This window comes from Haliotis rufescens, unplaced genomic scaffold (genome assembly GCF_023055435.1).
Source record: "Haliotis rufescens isolate VD_foot unplaced genomic scaffold, xgHalRufe1.0.p SCAF_43, whole genome shotgun sequence".
Classification (NCBI taxonomy): domain Eukaryota; kingdom Metazoa; phylum Mollusca; class Gastropoda; order Lepetellida; family Haliotidae; genus Haliotis; species Haliotis rufescens.
In genome coordinates, this window is record NW_025964146.1 from 261343 (window position 1) to 281142 (window position 19800).

At 41.5% G+C, this 19800-nt stretch overlaps 1 protein-coding gene across 1 annotated transcript; it reads left to right on the forward strand.

The window, feature by feature from the left end:
* Window positions 1–4349: 4349 nt before the first annotated feature.
* On the forward strand, window positions 4350–19377 carry LOC124116672. The gene is made up of 3 exons (XM_048382980.1): window positions 4350–4651; window positions 12695–12802; window positions 19243–19377. Exons 1-3 carry the CDS (start codon window positions 4418–4420, stop codon window positions 19375–19377), a joined length of 477 nt encoding a protein of 158 aa, XP_048238937.1. The 5' UTR covers window positions 4350–4417.
* The last annotated feature ends 423 nt before the right edge of the window (window positions 19378–19800 follow it).

Here is a 19800-nt window from a genome sequence, read left to right on the forward strand (position 1 = left end):
TACAAAATTGAATGTATTGTCTAGGACTTTGAATTCAGATTAGGGATATTCATGGGTGAGCCACCCCCACACATATGTTTATTGTATGTCAGTATTAAGTAATTAACAGCACAGCAGTATTCAGCATTTCAGAGTTTTGATGTCGGAATTAAGGATTTTTTTTCTTGGGCATCGCACCCACAATATCTGGGCAAGCTCCGTCAAAGACACGGGAAGAGCACCCATTGTACTTAAAAGGGCAATAGTACCCACAAGTACCGTTTGAGTCACGCGGTAAAGCTAGACTCCTGGTTTCAAATTTCTTTATGCGAAATATTTGCTGAGATGTTTAATTTGTACTTTTTATTATTCGGTACTGAGTCGCACCGCAAAGCCAGACTCCTGAATTCAAAGAACCTTCTGTGATATATTTATTGAATCTGTGCAAAGCAGTAATTACCTTGAGGTGAAATTGCACATTACAAAGATCACTTGGTTAGTTTTTAACTGGCACTAATTCAAATTGGCTAGATGATCACTTTCATACCGCCATTGCATAGATATATTTGTTGCATAAGGATTTCATGTAACTGATTTTGTTCACATTTGCATGGTTGTTTTCCTTGGTAAAAAAAACTCACACATATCAATTTGGACTCATGTAAGCTTGGGGTCCAAGCTTCACGTAACGGAGGGAAGTTGTCATGGTGACTGATTTACGACACCCATTGTCTGAAGAACATTTAATTGCAAAGGCTCATTACCCTGGAGCCATGACATCTATATGCCTTGAAACATTTAATTGCTGTTATTTATAAGATGCTAATCCTAATTGTTAATCCCCAGTTTTGTGTACATCGACCGTCTGCCATCTTGAACAGGATGTGCAAGTATGTCACTGATGATTTACTGTTTACATTTATATTTATTACTTACTAAATGTCAGGTGATCTTGGCTATATAAGCCTTGGTCCAGAATGATGGAGAAAGGAGAGAAGAGAAGGGGTTTGACTCTCTTACCAAGCAGACCTCTCTCCCACAGCCCAGAGTGTGTACCGACTCTCTGTGGCACCCTCAGTTATTATCTAAGTATATTGTAAATTGTTAATTGTTCTTGTAAATAAAATTGTGATTAGTCTCCTGTGACTCTGGCTCTTTGCTGACTAATTCCCCAAGAAAACCAGCACGTCATTTGGAAGGTACTGTTCACCCAGAACAGTTCCATGATAGTCTAGTGGTAGAGTCCGGAAAGTGGAACGTCCGGGGTTCAATCCCGAGCCGCATCATACGATTATACTTGTTGTTACCCTGTCTGGCACTCAGCATTAAGGGGCTAAAACAAGGACTGGTCGGCTTGGAGTCAGTATATTGTGTCTGAGTGGGGTATTCATGTTAAACTGCGGCATGGTATCTCAGTGAGCTAGCACTATAATTGGCATTAGTCCGGACTAGTACAAGCAGCCACACACACAGATACATGTGCATGCACGTCGCTATATAAGTGCAATAATCTTGGACACAACTTTAAACCCCATTTCACCTCACCACCTAGTATTCTGCGATAATATTCGTGATATAGTTCTTGCACCGATTCGAATCTGTAAGAGGTAGTCAATCTCTTGATCAATCATAGGCTTGTTGCAGACCTTCATTGTGGTGTCCCCTTCCTGAGAGCATCCCAGTTCCATCCTGTCAACTGTACCCTCTGGTAGAGCGATGTCTTTGTTCATCTCACTCGCCAAGATGTGTTTCAGGTTAGTGGTTGTTTCATTCCAATCCATTCTACAAAAATAATATGCCTATAGAGGAATAGATTCTTAGGTATAATGCAATAATACCTTCTGTTTATTTACACAGGGGATACAGAAATAAACAGGGGATACGCCCTAAAGTACTGTCGGAAATGCTAGAAAACTGCTTTTTGCCTGTTAAAAAAGATATAATTTTCCAAAGACTGTTATTGAAATATCGAGAAACTACCGATCGCCCTACCTGTGGTTTGAAGTATTTCAGTCACAAGGAGTCCTATCGACAAGTTTACAGGAGACAAATTCGACCGATGTTCACATTGATTCTAAGTCCAATGATGGCAATCTGAAACAGACTATAGAAATATGCGCACGTGACTGCATTATAATGATTATTATGTAGTCTTCATAAAACATCTAATCCACACACAAAAACATTTTAAGAAAATTCTAAATGACAAAATGACGCTGTGTTTGGTTTGTTAACCTTGCTCCAATGAGGCATGTTACATTACACTTGCATACCCATAACCATGGTACACGATCTGGAGTCTGTTACCTGGAAATGTATACAAGTTCTTTACACTTTAGAGAGATAGAGGGAAACCATTTATTAATTTAGATAGGGGGAATTACCAAACTGCCCAAGTCTTCAATTCATACCATCAAGTCTACTTTATGATAAGGAAACTAGACAGTATAGGGGCGGTCTGAAAAACAAAACCGGGACATAAAAGGATATTAGACAGCTTTGATATGGGGTGATTAGGCATATAGTGTAAAGCTTTATGAGCAGAAGGTAACCCTGACTTGTAGTAGAATTTGGGAGGAATTAAAGATACAATTAATGTTTCCCAGACTGCACTAACTATTGCTTTTCAAGAGATGGGATTTCAATACACTGCCCGTGGCGATGACCAAACACTTTTCACGGGAAAATACTCCATCCTGTCTATGAGGTCACATTATCTCCGAACTAATTAATAACTGCCACTGTCAGGGCATCCAGATAATTTACCTTGATGAATCATTCGACTGACTACATGTATACTGAACAACAAAAGCTCCTGTGATATTGAATAAGATTTAATGCAAAGTTATGATTTTTTACCAAATCTGAAACAATTTCGGTTTGCAACAGATAAAAGACTCCTGTAAATGTTCAAATGGTTTAATTTGCCATACTGACTTCAGAAAATGCGTGATTTCATAAAAAAACATGAACATGCCAAAATGTCAATTTACAAATCAATAGCGTGTGTGTCCACCTCTGGTTGCGATGCAAGCAACACATCTTCGTCTCATGGAATGGACCAGGCGTCGCACAAAGTCCTCTTGGATATCTGTCCATATCTTCTGGAGCATGTTTCATCCCACATGTGCTTGATTGGTGAGAGATCAGAAGAGCAAGCCGGCCAGGGGACGACATTCACGTTTTGTTGAAGAAAATCCTGAACAAGTCGAGCAATAAGGAGCCGAGCATTGTCATGTTGAAAGGTAATGCCTGGGCCATGACAATGCAAAAATGGTAGAACAACGACAAAAATGGATGATCTCGTCGCGGTAGCGCTGTCCATTGAGATTTCCCTCTACCACTATCAAACGGGTCCTCTGTCTTGCTGTAATCCCACCCCATACCATAACACTGCCGCCCCCGAACCGATCTTCTTCCATGACACAATGATTGACGTAACGTTCACCTTGACGTCGGTACACTCAAATCCCTCCATCGCTGTGGCTGAGGTGAAAACGAGACTTGTCAATGAAAAGAACTTGTCCCCACTGCATGGCCGTGCAGCGTAGATGCTGTCTGTACAACTGTAGACGTGCTTGACGGTGGTTTCCTGTCAAAATAGGACGTCTGGCGGGTGTTCTGGCGACAATTCCTGCACATCTGGGGCGACGACGTATGGTTTGTGAAGATATTCGGCGAAGGCCAGGGATGCTTCTTGCAGTCACTGTTGCTGGCTGGAATCGAGTTTGTAGGTGTGTTGTTTGAATCCAGTTGTCTTGTCGATTATTGATTACGCTTGGCCTGCCACTCCGAGAATGGTCTCTGACTGCATTCGTCTGTTGCCAACGTTGCCATAAACACCAAATGGTGTTTCTGTGAACGTTAAATTGTCTTGCAACATCACATTGACTCGATCCTGCTTCAAGCATACCAATGGCTCGCAGACGCTCATTTTTGGACAGGCGTGGCATTTCGTAATGTTGAATAATTCCGTAATTTTGTTGTTTTTCTGAGAGGTTGTTGTGAGCACGATGCTAAACAATGCATATGGAATCCCGTTAACGCACATGTTTTATACCCATTCTTGGACAGTGAAATGCATGGGGCTTGCAAAAGTCAACTTTTGCATGGAATGCATGCTTTTTCTGTATCAGTTGCGTTTTTGTATCTTGATTCCATACACGTACTACAATACTAAAAACCAAACTTTACTAGTTTGAAAAATACACTAAAATATTGGTGTCACAGGAACTTTTGTTGTTGAGTATATATCTATCTATATCTATCTCTATCTATACATATACATATATAACAAAGTATGAGTTATTTAGAATAACTGTCATAAAATAATCTTATGATTATCTGTACAATATTTCAGTGTTACCAAGATGACGATCTGTCTCATATTGCCGATACCACACATGTGTCCCTGTTCAGTCCTGAGTAAGAATCCAAAATGAAGATGCTGCGTTCATTTGGTTCAATTTGGGATCACCGTCTTCGATCTTCCTTACTGGTCCATGAACAATCGTCAGAGCCTTATGGAGTTGCACAGAGTCAGGAGACAAAAGTACTTGGTACTATACCTTGGGATGCCACGGACCTCGAGTACCTTGTAGGTTCTGGGCAACCAGCTACCCCTCACCATAGATCTCGCACTGTGATGCTCCTGTTCTTTCAAGTACTGATGGTATGAATGGCAAATATTTTCTCACCTTTTCCTTAGTCACCGCATCTAAGGCCCCCTTATTAGGGTCCCATAGGACCGTCACATCTCTTACAGAGTCTGGGTTCAGACAATACTGCCCAACCATGGAGCTTGGCAGCAGTCAGTACGGCGGTGCATATCTTGTTGTGTCATTTGATTCAGCTCCGTCTGCCCACTGACATGTCCAAGCGTCTCTGTATGAAAAACACACTGTCTGCTCTTCACATCACCTGTCGCACGTCCCCGATGCAGCGCCTCCCTTGTGGGGTAGGTGTTGGTGAACAGCTTAATAGCCAGTGAGTACTCGGACTCAGAAAGGGTCTCCCCCTGTAACCACCAGTTCGATGCTTTATTGTTCCTCAGTAGACATGTGCCTAGCCCTTGGACTGAATGGCACTCAGGAAGCCCCCATTTATCTTCCAGTCGTCTAAGGCACTCCTCCGCAATTATCTCTTCATTGATTGTATGCAACAGATCTTTAGAGTAAATAACCCGACTTTTTGATTGCACAATGCTAGATGGAACCATGTACCAAAGACAAGGGAGGCCTAAAGTACTCACGGAAATGAAAAAAAAAATGTTTTTCTCAATTTAAAAATCGACACAAAGTGTTACGTAGCTGTAAATACGAAATAACAAAACAACTCGAAAAGTACTAGTCTGGATTTGCTAGTTTGATCTCAGTGAACAATACAAAATGTACTGTACAGGAGGTAATTTGTCGACACTTTCAACATTCAAAAATAAAACTAAGTCCAAATTGACATGGCAGAAACAGACTATAGGTATTATGTACCTCTTCCCACCTGTCGTCAAGGTGTCATAGGTCACCTTGATGTACTTACACCTGGTCATGCCCTGTTTCACAATAGTCTGTATTATTCACATTTTTACACACTTTTACGTGTAAAAAGGCATAAAAACATTTGATACGCTGTATTTGTGCCACGGCCAAATAAGTACTAATTTAGTTGTTTGAAAATTTACATATTTTGTATATTAACTGCATTTATTTAAGATCTGAGGTCAAAAAACAGTTTTTTTTCATTTCCGTGAGTACTTTAATCCTTCGTCTCTACTACAGGTGTAAAGAAAAGCCGATGCAACTGTTGGATGAAGGTGACTTTATCTTTCACAATGTTGTCCAAGCGATCGAGCAACCCATAAGCGGGTCCCACTGTCGCAAGAGAATATTGGAGACGGGGAATCGCGTACTTGGTGAGGAGGCACACTTTTTGGCGGGGTTTAAGCAGCAATCCGGATATGCCTTTGCACCATTTGATCAGTGAATGGGTCCAGGTCTTCCTGTAGTCACTACCCACTGATCTACAAGAGCACCAAGGTACTTGACTGACGTACCTGGATCGGTCCATGGGATTTCGCCTTCATCGAGTACCGCCGCTACTTCCGTGTTCACTGAGTATGTTTGTTTCCCGTCTTTGGGTGTGATAGTGAAGCAGTATGATTTCCGTACATTCAGCCTGAGCCCTGTATCCCGACAAAACATCCCCACCAGACCCAGGTTGGTTCGATGACCTTCCATGCCACTACTTGCGCCAATACCACCAGTGAAACCACGTTGTCTAGGATATAGTGTGACTGATGTTTGCAACCTACTAGTGAGAACTTTCGTGTATAACCTTACTGCGACTGATGCAATAGTGAGTGGATGCCAGTTGCCTATGGCTCACCCCCCTTTTCGGCAGTAGTATACTCCTATTCAGGTTGAGTTGGTTAAGGATTGTTCTGGCAAACAAAAAGCTGTTGCAAAGTGGCACCATTACCCCGCCCCCCCCTACCCCCCCACCCCAATCTTCATCCTTGACACGGCAGAAAGCATCTCCCTAGGTTCAGTTGGTTTCAGTATGTCAGAGTTGACAATAAACTTGCCAGGAACAGGGTAACCAGTAAGATCAACTTCGATGGAGTCACCCTCGAACCTTTTCTTGTATGCAGCTTCTATTTCCGCAATAGGTAACGGACATGAAGTATCCTGTTTGCCATCAAGGATTTCTGCCACTTTCGATTATATGCCCAGAGCTGTTGCACCCTTCGAAATTCCGCCACTTTGCCCCTGAGATCGGCCCCCCATAGATTGCCTTTGCCTGACATTTTGCCTTTTCTTCCTTTGTTGTTTGTCATTCGCCCTAGCTGAACAAGCATGTCATCATAATCCTCTACAGATGCATGTCCAGCTAAACAATCATGCAGCAGAGCTACAGCCATGTGGGTTGTCACACATCGTGTCCTTAACCTTCTCATAGTAAATTCAGAATAGCTACCGTCTTTGATCATCAGTTTTCTCTCTTGGAGTTTCTTCAATCTCTCCTTCACCCACTAGGGGTTCAGTTGAACTATCCATAGCCAGGCCAAAATCCTGCTCCTCTTCCTTAAGGATGCATGTTTACTGCTTATTTGTTTCGCTGTTCTACCTGTTCTATTGTTTTTTAGCAATAAGAGTGTTAATCTGCTTGCACCCTTGGTTGACTACCTCAAACTCGTCTAGTATCATGACTTCACGACTTGTCCATTTTTGTGTCCGGGGGACAGCCACCTGACGAACCCATTTTCTTCTAAATTTCTCTGCTATTCTGCCTTCCTTTGGAATATGACATGGCCTTGACCTTAAACCAAAATTTCCTGAATATCCCACGCTCATAAACTCTTTACTCCCACACTGCCCACACAGCTTGCTCACACTCTCATCATCTCTCATACGGCTTCCATATTTCCGCCACTGTCGTACTCCTAGTTCCTATCTATAATCTATTACCTAGGCATACATAATAAACAGGACACAGATAGATAGGACACATTCAATCGAGTATAATTGTACCAATGCTGCTACGCAACTGAACAAGTTCACTTGGAGCCGTAGCAATTATTTCAACACATTTACAATTCAAGTATATACCCCTGTTCACTTCTTTTGAACCACAGTCTACCTCAAGATGTTACGCATGTCATCGATCCCAATTGCGTGGATCAATGCTCATGATATCAATCACTGGATTGTCTGGTCCAGACTCGATTACTTACAGACCACCGTCATATAGCTGGAATATTGCTGAGTTCGGCGTTAAACAACAAACAAACAAACATACATACATATTAGCCTGTCACAAAGCCAGCTCTTTCTGATGGTGAGCAGCCCTTACACCTTGAGTGCGCCGAGCTACGCCCTCACGTCGCTTGACCGTGAGCTGCATCCATATGTCTTGCTACGAGTCCCGTGCCAGTCCAAGCTCCGAGTCCCGGACACTACACAACCAAAGACACATTACTAACAGTGTCTGATACCATTCCTATAACAACCAAGAATGCGTTTACATACATAATGGAGTAACTTACATATGGTAAGCTGACATTGTTTTACTCAAATAACAAAGTTTTTCAACATGCCTAGCTTCAACCAACATCAATGAGAGGTTATTTACATACAAATGTGCCTTGCTCAAATAACCTTTATCAACTGCACTGACCCCAACTAACTGCAGGCAAACTTACTTTGCTAGCCCAGAGGTACAGTTACAGTGACATGAAACTACATGTCGTAGTTAGAACTTATAAAGTGATGTTTATGTACTATTTGACAGGACGTACTACATTGGCGCCGAAGCGAGGCTCATATGTCCGACTTTGTGAGGTATAGACTGTATACACAATTATGTAAATTCCAATCTCAAATGACATACTGCATATATTCACAAATTATTAAAGAAAACATAATACGTACAAACAATACAATCATTAAAAGTATAACACTCATGCCACGAAAGCTAGGGACATCACACAAACCGCAGGCACACCAAAACACACAGTCCAGACACACAGACCAACCTGGTCAACATTTCTCCAGTGACTGCCCAGAATTAAGATTCAAATTGTCCAAATAGCATGATGGTTAAATGTACAAATCAAGCAAAGCATGCAAGCCCATCCACTCACTTCAACCAGCTTACATAACTTCACAGTCATAATCACTTACAGTTCAACCACTCCTGTCAGACCACTCTCCAGCACACAACCCATACAGTTAAACCAAATTAAAATGACATTGTGATCTTGACAGTGTGCACTGGTATTGGACAAAGTGTTGGGAGATACGACGGTGTTGATCTTCAGTGAATTGTCAATATGTGTTTATAGAATGTATATTTTTGTGCCCAGACACTTGCATTATTTGGTGGGCTGGAACGACCTTACTGGACATTGATTCTATCATGTGTTTCCTAGCACTGTGATTACTGATGCGTTTGGCGGATGAAAGGTTGGCTTTGGAAGCCATGTTTTTTATTATAGCACCATTGCAGCCTTTTGAACCAGGATTTGCCAGATTTGGTACACCCTCTTGTGTTTGCTGCAAGATAGAAGGGATCTTCCCTTCCCCAAAAAATTGCTGGGTCTTAAGTAGCGGAACACCTTATAAACGTTGACTGGACAACATGAGGGGTCATTGGGTTGGGCCCAGGCCCTGGGTGTCACAGCAATAACACCCACGGGGTCCCCTCCGGTTCTGGTTTTGGATTGCCGTTCAACATACTCAATGAATTCATGATTATCAGAATCTCGTTTCAACTGAACATCCCCCCCCCCCAAGTCATTCTTCTGTGTGGAGTTATTGACCGTAGACCGCAAAAATTGTATTGTTCCACCATAGAGTGTTTAATATGGATTCAGGTGTGTTAGTGCCAAGCTGGCCTGCATCTCGGAGTTGTTTTATTTCACTGTTGGAAATAGGTTCCTCTCTGTAAGGTAGGTTAACCCTTTCCCTGCTTTTTAGTGATTTTGTTTTTGACTTGATGACATCCTGCATTTTGGAAAATTCAATTGAATCTGAAAGTGAGAAGCCATAATCTTTGCGTTTTAAGTGACAATCTAAACTGCCCCTGAATCCAATGAGTGAGCTTGTTTTGTACTCGGAACCATCCTGTTTCCTAACGCCAATGAAAACCTGGCAAATGGTCGTGTTAAGTTCAGTGGGAGGGATAACTTCGATTGGGCATTGCTCATTCAGCTTTTCTGAAAGAAACTGTTTGACAACTCGTATGTTGAATATACTTTTTTTCGGGTTTGCATTTTCATTTTCTGCCAGAAATTTGTCAATGTCACCATCATGTACAGCAACAAAAAATGACTGATTTAGACCAAAATGTTGGAGAGTGGCAGAATCACGCGTAGCCTATAACAAGGGACTTGTTGCTCACCCGTGTCAGTTTTTACCACAAAGACATTGAAACTTGTCAATGGGTGTATTATGTTCACTACTCTTCCAACCAATTATCCGTCAATCTTCACACAAGATCGTTAATTTTTATCGGGGACAACAAAGTAGCCATTGTTGTTTACATGCAGGAATAGCCTCCGATGCCAACAGGCAGAGTAACAAGCCACCACGCTTCATCGTCCCCTTGATATAAGAACGGAAGCGCTTATACGACTCCCAGGGTATGGAAATGATCACCTTTCTTTGTACTGTACAATCTTTCAGACAAAGGAATTATCTATGTTCAGCCTTAACGACTAGATACGTCGATATTTTAATTCTTCCCATGACAAATCTGACAGCCTTAGATAATGAGGCACCACCCTTCATGGTCACCTCAAAATAAGAATGGGAGTGCTTACATGGCACCCTGGTACATCAATGTCTCGGTGAATGGTTGAGGAGCGGGTTGATTTTGTCTACATGGGATTTGGCTGATGAAGACATTTTCCAAGTATCGTCATGGCACAACACGATCAGAGACCCACCTGGACTTTTCAACTTTACAGTATTATAGTCAGCCGAATCTAACATCTCCCATCCACTCTTCAACGGCTTACACTTTGTCAGTGGCAAGTGCTCCTGGGAATGCTCACGTCAGCCAAGGGTGTGACAAGCTGAGGTCGACTACACTTGGTCCAATCCAACAGTTAATTCCGCTTTACATAAGAGGTCAGAATCCTTGGCCTATCTGTTGCTCTACCCCCTCACCTCAAGAGTCATTTCAGCTGGTGGACGGTAGAGTCAAACATCTTAGGAAGCATCTCCTTAACAGAGTTATCCCCGATGTCCCACCTGTTTGTAGACACCTCTACAGGGTGAGGTGCACATCTAGAGCAGCAGACGACCTCGGGACTGTCGTCCTGTGCACTTGGCACATCAACAACTCAGGCCATATCACACTGGCAGGAGCACCTCCAGTACACTCAGCTCACCATCTCCACCAACAACCTCATGGTGGCCTGGTGCCTGCACCATCACGGGACGACACACTCTCACTCCCTCCTTCAACAGACATTCCGGGTCATGCATCTGGTACATCGGCAGGGCATACGTGTTCTCGTCCAGCACATTCCCCGATGTTGGACCGTTCGGGCCAGACAGGGTAGCTCCCTCGGAATGGAAGCTTCCTCCTGAGGTTTTCATCTCGTGTGTAAGTGCTTGGTCATCCCAACATTTCCCTTGTCGCCACTTGCCAGAACTACTAGATCGCATCTTTTGTCTCCCCGATCTCAGACTGACTCATCTTAAGAGCGCAAGGGGCAATATTGAGCAGGGTTGCTGTGGCACATTGACCTTTGACCCGAGACCTTTATGATGATAGGTGGCGTTCCTCTGGAACCTTTTGTAATGGAAAGGATCTGGACCCCACAACTGTGTCGCCTCAATTCTTTGCTGAATACCTCCCTTATCTGCATACCAAGCGACACCTGAAAGTAGGGGGGACTATTAAGCCAAAAAGACTATTGCAATATCAATAACTATTGCAAACAATTATTGCAATAACTATTGATATGAGAGATGTTATTGCAATAACTATTGTTGACCTTCGTTTAACTGCTGATCATCTATAACGCTCATCAATTATTTATACCCCGCAGGTAGCGTTGTAGCAAGGGATCACTGTACTGTGTGCTATTCAATCAAAATACGTTTTCAGCTTTTCATAAAGACAACACTAAAGTGCTATGAAATAAAACAAGTATGTACACTATTGAAACTATCGATATTCGTCAATTAAATCGATAGTATCGATTGCAAATCATGACTCCCATCGATAAATTGATATTGGGGCACTTACTATTGCAATACATCGATAGTCTGATGTATCGTTACACCCCTACTGAAAGGTAAACTGAAAGTGGGGTAGCGGGTATGCAATTATATGTGACCAAATTAATGAACTGAGATATGAAACGGATGAGGACACTAGACTGCACATAACCAACTTAAGACCCAGGACTGGCAAGCAAGTTCTTTGCTTTGAATAATCATCTAAATAAAAGTATATGCTAAGATTATATAGACATGCTTAACACTTTGTTACAGTACTGGTTAGTGTTTAGCTTTGAAATATATTGAAAAGTATCTTTTTTTTTCCAACAATCTGTTATCATGAAAAGGGAGATGCCATGAAGCCATGCTACTTCATAAATAAACCAAATATTGACTTACAGTTGGCATAACAACAACTTTCACCTATTGTTATCAGTCAAATTATTACATTGAACATATATTTGTTTGTAGGTTCATTGTATGTGGGTGTGGGTGTGGGGGTGGGTGTGGCTGCTTGTATTAGTCCGGACTGATGCCGATTTATGGCGCTAGCCCAGTGAGATGCCATGCCACAGTTTACCATGAATACCCCACTCAGACACAGTATACTGCCCCGAGCTGACCAGTCCTTGTTTTAGCCCCTAATGGGTGTACAATATACATCACATTCTACAACTCTGTTTTCCTGTAACTGAAAATATGGTAAATGGTGCATGGTTCTGGTCAGTTGAATTATTTCCTGTAACCTAAATTAAATATTAACGTAAAGACACAAGACCAAAGTTAAGTCTTCTTACAAATTCTTTTGAGAAATGGTATAATTGTTAATAATATCGTGGAATTATATAAAAATAACAATCATGTTGACCCTTAAATGTTTGAAGCATGGAAAAACCCTGCTCACATCCAGTTTTTATCTGATACGATCAGTGTTTGCATATTATCTTGTCTTCAGTAGTAATGTGTTTTAATGTGTGTTTCAGGAACTGACACTAAGGTCAAGCCAGAACAGGGCCAGGTACAAGGTCATGACAAGATATCAGCACAAATGGCAAGTACAACAGAGGGCAAGGTACAGACACAAGTGCAAGGTAAAAAACACTGTTTTTACTTTTGTGACAAAGTAATGTGATAAGCAGCTAGTTGGTCATAGTATTCACTGCCTTGACCTTCATAGCTGATGTCCTTTGAACAAGATGGTAGGCATGAAGGTCAATGGACTTGCTGTGGCCAAAACAAACAGTACAACTTGACACATACATGAGTGTATACTGGGCAGAAGCTCAGGCTAAAACATTACACATGACAGTAAGGTGATAGGAACTTAATACTGTCCCATCCAAACCACATGTCTGCCAGGGCAATGAGGGAATGGAAAACCTTTAAGTTGTTGCTGCCAATATATTCATCCTGCTGTATTGTAACAATCTCACGCAGGTTAATGTCTAAGACACAATGGACATGTCAGGGTGTTTGATCATCTCAAATGTATATGACGTACAGTAAAACCTTGTTATAATGAATTCAAAATCACTGTTGATAGCAGTTCATTTTATCCACGATTCATTACACCCAAAACTTAGTCTGCCATTTTGAATGTGCCCACGATCCATATTAGTCATGGTCAAATTAACACAACTGTATATAACCATTCATATTCACCATGCTCTTACAGGTCACTAATGTATTGGAAACTTAATTTCATATAAACTAGTGAAAGAATGAAATTTGTTAAGGAATTACTTGGACATTTACCAACAGGAATATTGCAGCACTCATATTCCGTAGAACAGTATGTGCAGTCTTTTGACATTTATCCATGTCACCTTCAGTCATCTGCACAACAAATGTTTGATAATTAGGACTCAGCTCGGTAAGAGGGATCATCAGATACTGCTTGTAATAAACTGAAGTAGAAACCATAGGTTATGTTTTAGGAGTTGTTTTTGGAATAAGGATTGAACTGGTGATAAGATCATTGAAACTAGTTGTGTGAGCAGTTACAATGGTGATTTACAACTGATTTGAGTAGTAGTGTTTCACAGCTAGGTCAGACCTGTCAACCCCTCATCATGACAATGGGAGAGATTTGACTTCAAAATGGGGGAGATTTGCAGCCAAAGGGGCAGACTTTTGAAACAGTGAATATAAGAAGATAACTTTCATATTAAAATATTTTTAGACAATGATTAATAATTTCTTGTACGTACAACTTACTTTATTTCTGTTTGCATTTCCCCCCTCTGAGAATAAACCTAGCACAATCTACCCATATCACATTCATTCAAAAATCATCCCGGATAAATCAGATATTGACAATAAACAATCTGTAGCTTGACCAGTTGACGATGTGTTCAATCCGACCAATTGTCAGGGTTCGTCATAATACAGGTTTTCTGAGTTTTTTGTACAATTTGGTAACAAAATATGCCAAAGAAATATTAAGTGCATTTATCCTGACGCAACATGATCACCCTTAATTTCTTTCAGATATGTTTATTTTATTCTGTCTGCGGTAGTCTGTTTACTTTGCTTCATCAATGTTCTAGAAATGTTCATGTTATTCCGTTTCCAAGAAATGTATGCCATATTTGGAAGTACTATTATATTTTACAACAATCTATGAATGAAATGAGCCTCGTCGTTGTTGACCTTTCTGACCTTGATGTGTATTAATCTCATTGGTTGACCAGTACTGTTGTATTCAAATAAGATTGCCGATCAGCAACGCCAGCAAACTATTTGCCAATAAGCTTGTTTAAAATAATCACATGATAAATTCTTGCGAGATTTGAGTTCTGTGTGTTGATATTTCTGTGCAGATGAGTCACAATGTCAGTCAAAAGGAAATTTAAAAATTTTACTTAAACTTTGACTTTGAAACCCAAGCTGTGAGGAAGTCTGAACATGTAACTCATTGTTATTTCGACTACTGAATCAACCAATCATTCTTGAGACGGCACTTGCTGGTCATGTTTTGTTTTTATTTCCGAGAGTTCAAATGGCATAACTTTGAGGTATACTGTTTTGATGTTTTTACAAAGTTTCTGACAAATCTGATAACCAATAAAGTCATGTATAACTGGGCCGGCCATGTGTATTTTTGTTCTTAAACTATGAAGGATAGGCTAAGAACATTAAGATAATAGTTCATTTAAGGAAGTGATAAGTACTCAGTTGATTATTCATTTCAAGTTCAACCCTTGACATGCTTCAGGCACCTGTTAGGACTATCCCAGTTTCTTAACAGTTTACAATGTTAAGTCATTCACCATATGGATTTAATTACCAGTTGATTACTAGACAAAGGCCTATCTGGGTCAGCTGGTGGATGACTGTCATTAGAAGTTGCTTATCGGGGAGTCTCCCGGACCGATCGGGAGGCATCATATGCATGTATGCAAACTCATTTAATATTATTCAGAAAACTTACTCGTAGATTTCCGTAATCGTAGACGTCCTGTTCTTTGTTTTTTGCTCACGGGACAATAGAGGGGAAGTTTTAAGATAATGAAAAATTCTGTTTTGCAGGAGAATGGTATATCATGCGTGAGACTGGGAGATTTTATCAAACTGCGGGAGTCTTCTACTAAATGCGGGAGGGTTGACAGGTCTGCTGGTTGTATTTGACACTCTTTAAGGTTCAGTAATATGTTTTATTTGTTTGTTGTTTAACAACACACTCAGCAATATTCCATTTATATGGCGGCGGTCTGTAAATAATTGAATCTGGACCAGACATTCCAGTGATTGATATTATCAGCATCGAGATACAATGACAGGCATCAAACAAGTCAGTGAGTCTGACCACCTGATCCCTTAGTGGCCTCTTACGACAAGCATGTTTGTTTCTGCTGTTTGCCTTCATTTTAGCCTTTGTGAATTGTTTTGAAACAGATCATTCATGTCATTGGTCAAGGTCATCTCCTTCAAGTTAGTTTACCGGAAACATAAAACTGGGAAAACATATCCTGAAGTTCATTTAAGCTGTAAAGCTCTGAGGTGTATCAACCGCTACATATGTTCAAGGTCAAAGGGAAGGCTATTTGCTATTTTCTATTTTTATATCAACTTGATTGGTTAATATAATGTACACATGGATGAAAATTAATATAAAAAACGCTAGTCCAAGTCTATTATGATTCTGGAAGGACCAGTGACATTTCCTTGTGTAGTACCTCTTTTATCATTGACTAGATGGCACTCTGTAGCAGATCAGTTTTGTAGACAAATGAAGATAGAAATTATTTTCTAAGGCTGATATGGCCCTAGTCACCATAGGATCTAGTCACCATGTGTGTTGACGTTCATCCATTAAAAGCTGTGCATCATTTTAGCTGATTGAGGTTGTCATAATGTTGTAGCATGTCATCAACATCTATTGACTAATTTGGGTGCTGTAAGGTTTGAAGAATTTGACAACCGCTGCCACTGCCACACAGTTTTTAAGACAGGGTGCATGGCTCAGGAATCATCTCACAGAGGTGTTTCTTTAATGTCTGGTCAGATGTCTGTCCAGTCCTGTTTGGGATGCTTTTGTACACCTTTGCAGCAAATGATGAAGCTGTATAACGGGGTCATGGGCAGGCATTGTATCATATGTGGGGTTGTCCTGACAAGGTTCTGTCATCTGATGTACCAATTGCTGTTGGTGCCAATTACAATGTCTTGAGGCTGTGCTCTGTGGAACATACTTTTGTAGGCCTAATCATGATGTTTCTCATGCAGCATGTGGTTCCCATGTGCTTTTACTTTCTGTATTGTTGGTTTTATGATGTTTCTATTCATTTAGCTGATTTCATTTTGATGATTCCAGCAATGCCAATATTAACTTTGTACCAAATGACATCTTATTCATGCTAATTATTTCATATGAGTATGTCAGCATCACCAATGTTTTTCGGTTTTTGTATGATTTCAACGTAGGTATATCAAGTGATGGCATTCTTATAATAAACAGTGGCAGGTCATGGGGATGGTCTTTCAATCAGCAGAAAATGATATATTTTCACTGTTGAGTTGAATTCTACCAGGGGTTCATTCAACATATGGTACTTGAGACCATATGGTATTCGTGAAAATTTCATTACTCATAATGAAGTGTAATACCCTGTTCCTTTCTAGCTTCTGGTGAAATTGCATATGGTAACATTGATAGTAGTATAAGGACGTTTGGCCTGACATACAATATCGACTGATGGCTAAAAGTTATCTTGGCCTGAAACAAGAACAAATGATGATGTTGCATACAGGGTGGATGCAGTAGCACTGGGAGAGTTGTGATGGCATTGTTTGGATGTTGGGCCCCACGAAACAATTTGACGTCTTGACAGATGATGACTCAACTGGTCTGAAGCAAGTCAAAATGATGATGTTGCATACAGGGTGAATGTAGTAGTCCAGGGAGAATTGGGATGCCATAGTAAAGATGTTGGGGTCAACCTCTCTGGCACAAATGCTCCCAGCTTGTCGGAGAAGACACACATATTATGAGCTAACAAAGCATGATAACTTGTTCTGCTGGGCATACAGGGTGAATGAAGCAGTCCTGGGAGAGTTGAGTTGCCATAGTATAGATGCTGGGCTCAACCAAAATAGCATACAGGATGAATGCAGTAGCCCTAGAACAGGCCTAACAATTTGACGTCTTTGCTGATGTGAAAGGCGAGTTGGCCCGAAAAAAAAGACAAAATGATGATATTGCATACAGGGTGAATGCAGTAGCACTGGGCGAGTTGTGATGGCAGTGTGTGGATGTCGGGCCCGACAACAATTTGACGTCTTTGCTGATGATGACTCAAATGGTCTCAAGCAAGTCAAAATGATGATGTCGCATACAGGGTGAATGCAGTAGCACTGGGTGAGTTGTGATGGCAGTGTGTGGATGTCAGGCCCGACAACAATTTGACGTCTTTGCTGATGATGACTCAAATGGTCTGAAGCAAGTCAAAATGATGATGTTGCATACAGGGTGAATGCAGTAGCACTGGGCGAGTTGTGATGGCAGTGTGTGGATGTCGGGCCCGACAAAACAATTTGACGTCTTTGCTGATGATGATTCAAATGGTCTGAAGCAAGTCAAAATGATGATGTTGCATACAGGGTGAATGCAGTAGCACTGGGAGAGTTGTGATGGCAGTGTTTGGATGTCTGGCCCGACAACAATTTGACGTCTTTGCTGATGATAACTCAAATGGTCTGAAGCAAGTCAAAATGATGATGTTGCATACAGGGTCAATGTATTAGCCCTGGAAGAGTTGTGATGGCAGTGTGTGGATGTCGGGCCGACAACAATTTGACGTCTTTGCTGATGATGACTCAAATGGTCTGAAGCAAGTCAAAATGATGATGTTGCATACAGGGTGAATGCAGTAGCACTGGGCGAGTTGTGATGGCAGTGTTTGGATGTCGGGCCGACAACAATTTGACGTCTTTGCTGATGATGACTCAAATGGTCTGAAGCAAGTCAAAATGATGATGTCGCATACAGGGTGAATGCAGTAGCACTGGGAGAGTTGTGATGGCAGTGTTTGGATGTCGGGCCCGACAACAATTTGACGTCTTTGCTGATGATGACTCAAATGGTCTGAAGCAAGTCAAAATGATGATGTTGCATACAGGGTGAATGCAGTAGCACTGGGCGAGTTGTGATGGCAGTGTGTGGATGTCGGGCCCGACAAAACAATTTGACGTCTTTGCTGATGATGATTCAAATGGTCTGAAGCAAGTCAAAATGATGATGTTGCATACAGGGTGAATGCAGTAGCACTGGGAGAGTTGTGATGGCAGTGTTTGGATGTCTGGCCCGACAACAATTTGACGTCTTTGCTGATGATAACTCAAATGGTCTGAAGCAAGTCAAAATGATGATGTTGCATACAGGGTCAATGTATTAGCCCTGGAAGAGTTGTGATGGCAGTGTGTGGATGTCGGGCCGACAACAATTTGACGTCTTTGCTGATGATGACTCAAATGGTCTGAAGCAAGTCAAAATGATGATGTTGCATACAGGGTGAATGCAGTAGCACTGGGCGAGTTGTGATGGCAGTGTTTGGATGTCGGGCCCGACAACAATTTGACGTCTTTGCTGATGATGACTCAAATGGTCTGAAGCAAGTCAAAATGATGATGTTGCATACAGGGTGAATGCAGTAGCACTGGGCGAGTTGTGATGGCAGTGTGTGGATGTCGGGCCCGACAAAACAATTTGACGTCTTTGCTGATGATGATTCAAATGGTTTGAAGCAAGTCAAAATGATGATGTTGCATACAGGGTGAATGCAGTAGCACTGGGAGAGTTGTGATGGCAGTGTTTGGATGTCTGGCCGACAACAATTTGACGTCTTTGCTGTTGATAACTCAAATGGTCTGAAGCAAGTCAAAATGATGATGTTGCATACAGGGTCAATGTATTAGCCCTGGAAGAGTTGTGATGGCAGTGTGTGGATGTCGGGCCGACAACAATTTGACGTCTTTGCTGATGATGACTCAAATGGTCTGAAGCAAGTCAAAATGATGATGTTGCATACAGGGTGAATGCAGTAGCACTGGGCGAGTTGTGATGGCAGTGTTTGGATGTCGGGCCCGACAACAATTTGACGTCTTTGCTGATGATGACTCAAATGGTCTGAAGCAAGTCAAAATGATGATGTCGCATACAGGGTGAATGCAGTAGCACTGGGCGAGTTGTGATGGCAGTGTGTGGATGTCAGGCCCGACAACAATTTGACGTCTTTGCTGATGATGACTCAAATGGTCTGAAGCAAGTCAAAATGATGATGTTGCATACAGGGTGAATGCAGTAGCACTGGGCGAGTTGTGATGGCAGTGTGTGGATGTCGGGCCCGACAAAACAATTTGACGTCTTTGCTGATGATGACTCAAATGGTCTGAAGCAAGTCAAAATGATGATGTTGCATACAGGGTGAATGCAGTAGCACTGGGCGAGTTGTGATGGCAGTGTTTGGATGTCGGGCCCGACAACAATTTGACGTCTTTGCTGATGATAACTCAAATGGTCTGAAGCAAGTCAAAATGATGATGTTGCATACAGGGTCAATGTATTAGCCCTGGAAGAGTTGTGATGGCA

Coding starts and splice junctions, on each gene's coding strand:
- LOC124116672 (XM_048382980.1), top strand. CDS start 4,418: ATGAAGATGCTGCGTTCATTTGGTTCAATTTGGGATCACCGTCTTCGA. Junction 4,652..12,694: donor TGTTCTTTCAAGTACTGATG/GTATGAATGGCA, acceptor TGTGTGTTTCAG/GAACTGACACTAAGGTCAAG. Junction 12,803..19,242: donor GGTACAGACACAAGTGCAAG/GTAAAAAACACT, acceptor TGTTGCATACAG/GGTGAATGCAGTAGCACTGG.